This window comes from Manihot esculenta, chromosome 7 (genome assembly GCF_001659605.2).
Source record: "Manihot esculenta cultivar AM560-2 chromosome 7, M.esculenta_v8, whole genome shotgun sequence".
Classification (NCBI taxonomy): domain Eukaryota; kingdom Viridiplantae; phylum Streptophyta; class Magnoliopsida; order Malpighiales; family Euphorbiaceae; genus Manihot; species Manihot esculenta.
Genome location: NC_035167.2, coordinates 20,117,206 through 20,120,001, shown reverse-complemented (window position 1 = coordinate 20,120,001; position 2,796 = coordinate 20,117,206). Strand labels below are relative to the sequence as shown.

At 33.5% G+C, this 2,796-nt stretch overlaps 1 protein-coding gene across 1 annotated transcript; it reads left to right on the top strand.

Annotated features, from left to right (window-relative positions):
• Positions 1-338: 338 nt before the first annotated feature.
• LOC110619536 (metalloendoproteinase 1) lies at positions 339-1,503 on the top strand. Its single transcript, XM_021763047.2, has one exon. The coding sequence runs from the start codon at positions 358-360 to the stop codon at positions 1,237-1,239; it is 882 nt and encodes a 293-aa protein (XP_021618739.1). The 5' UTR covers positions 339-357; the 3' UTR covers positions 1,240-1,503.
• The last annotated feature ends 1,293 nt before the right edge of the window (positions 1,504-2,796 follow it).

The following is a 2,796-nucleotide window of genomic DNA, read 5'->3' as shown; positions in this document are numbered from 1 at the left end:
TAATTTTAAAATTTAGCTAAAATTGCATGCAAATAAAAAAATTAAAATAATAAATTAAAAATTAAAATATTTGGATTAAAACGTAAAATTATATACATGTTGGGTTTTTATTGTGAAATTAGCCTAAACTAATAAATTATGCAATCCTCTATATATATATAAGTAAAGATTCGTAACAGAGCAATCATTGACTCAAGACTAAAAACATAGCCATAATTGACTTAAGACTTAAGGCGACTTTCAACTACATGCAAGTGGGGGAAACGACACTTCTATCCACCAACTTTGTCTATAAATTAGATAGAAAATTATAACTTCAATCACCAAGCTAAGAAAGAAAGGTCACCCTTCCCTCCAATGGCTCCTAAATTCTCATTCTCCTATGTTTTTGTATCTTTCCTCTTTCTAACAATCCAACCCTCTATGTTTCAATCAAGAATCTTGAAATCTGAGGAGCAAAATCTGCAATTCCTTCAAAATTTGGAGGAAGTCCACAAGGGTCAAACCGTTGCTGGACTCAATAAAGTGAAAAAATACCTCAAAAGATTCGGATTTTACACGAATCCAAGTGATAGTATTCTAACCGATGATTTTGATAATCATTTGGAGTCTGCACTCAAAACATATCAAAAATATTATCACCTCAAGATTACTGGAAGTCCGGACTCAAGTACTTTAAAGAAAATGATGATCCCACGATGTGGAGTTCCTGACAATATCGCCAATCTCACATCTCTTAACCAGTCTCTTTATAATTTCCCACCTGGTATGCAGAGATGGTCTAAGTTTGAAATCACCTACACATTCAGCTCCAGTGTCCCTGATGATCAAGACCTCAGGTCAGCTTTTGCAAATGCTTTTCAAAGTTGGGAAGGTGCATCCGAGTTCAAATTTAAAGAAGCATCCACTGAAGAAGAAGCAAACATAGTGATTGGATTTTACAGTGGTGATCATGGAGATGGGTTGCCTTTTGATGGGCCTGGCATGGTGTTAGCTCATTCATTTTACCCAGAAGATGGAAGGTCTCATTATGATGCAGATGAGAGTTGGAGTACAAATCCTGACATGAACCACATGGACTTGGAATCTGTGGCTCTGCATGAAATAGGTCACCTTCTTGGCCTTGCTCATAGTCAAGATCCAAATGCTGTTATGCACTCAGGGATTAGTCCTGGAACTATCAAAAGGGATCTCACTCAAGATGATATTCAAGGCATACAAGCTCTCTACTCTAATTAATCACACTACATAGGTTGCATGTTTATTGCTTTTCAAAATATTAAGTGATAACAACTATATATGTCGTAGATGTTATGTGGTACCCTAGCCTGGGAGATTTATGTTATGAGAGAAATATTCACTATTACATAGCTTATCCATGAAATAAAAAAATGATACTTTTTATATTATATATTTTAATGTAGTCATAAGTTAATAGTAACGGTTTGAGAAGTATTGTATCTGTTTCCATTATTGAATATAAGATAATAATTTATTTATTTATTTTGTTGGTTAAAATTCTAATTTTATTAGACATAAAAGAAATATTTTATTTGTAATATCCTCAAACCCATAATTAGATTAGTGACATTACTAGATAAGGGTTAAACTATTTCACTACTAGAGTAACTAGCATTAAGAGAGGTGCTACCTTATCCCGAGCAACTTAGGAGAGCTGCTAGTATAACTTTAACCTGTTAATAAATGAATCATAGAAAACTCAAATAAAGAAATAGACATATTCAGAAATAAAGTAGACAGTGTGATTAGCGAGTTAGAAATGAGTCACATGGGGGAGGTGCTTACGGTTTTCCGACGTGCTTGCTTCAAGTGCTTGTTAAAATCCGTCATGCTCACTTAAGTGAAAAGGACTTTTAAAGGCTAAAAGCATAATTTAGTAGGTCGATCTATGAAATTTACTTGAACTACCTAATAACTTGGTAATTACATATAAATAGAATTGTTTAGTCTTGATATATCTAAAAAGGTATAGTTTGTGACCATCCTTGCTCTGTCTGCACTTTGATAGGGTAAAGGTGTTACATTATTAAAGTATATTATTATGTTCAATAAAAAAGTGAATTTATTTGTAACAATTTTAAATTGTTGCCAAACTATTGTTTAATAGTATTGAGACAAAAATTTCACAATTACAGCTAAGATACCGCTATCTAAACCCTAAAATGTAGTAGTGCAAATTGTTGTTAGATTTAAATAGAGGGACATGTTTGAGTGGGGTTTTTTTTTCTCCATAAGATTTAAACTCAAAATCTTACTTAATAAACATTTAGCTAATTTTAATATACTCTACCTGCATTAGTAATATGTAGTTTATTCTTCTTGTAGAAATTGGAGAGAGTATTTAAATGAACTATCTAGCATTGTTTGTATAATTAATGGATAATATAATATAGTTTTTTACTTTTGCCAAAGATAATCTTTCATTAAAAAAAGTGCAAAATACACAAAAAGGGGCCTGAAGCCTTACAACAAAAAGCATTAAAATACAACTCTAAGCCCATAAAAATAACCCTAGCCCAAAACAAGAAAATCCGAACTAACAGAATCAGATCCAACTTGAAAGGAAGATCCGCTAGTGTAACAGCCCGGAAACCGGTACCCCTCTGTAACGGTCCGAACCATCACTGGCACTAGGATCCAGATCGGCTTAAGGCCGCCGGGACCCGTAGCAAGCCGACTATCCTCTCTGTGTACCTGATAAATCCCATACATGATAAAAAATACTCAACAATCTTGTAAAACTCTCCAAGCTTAACTACTGCTACTCAGATATGC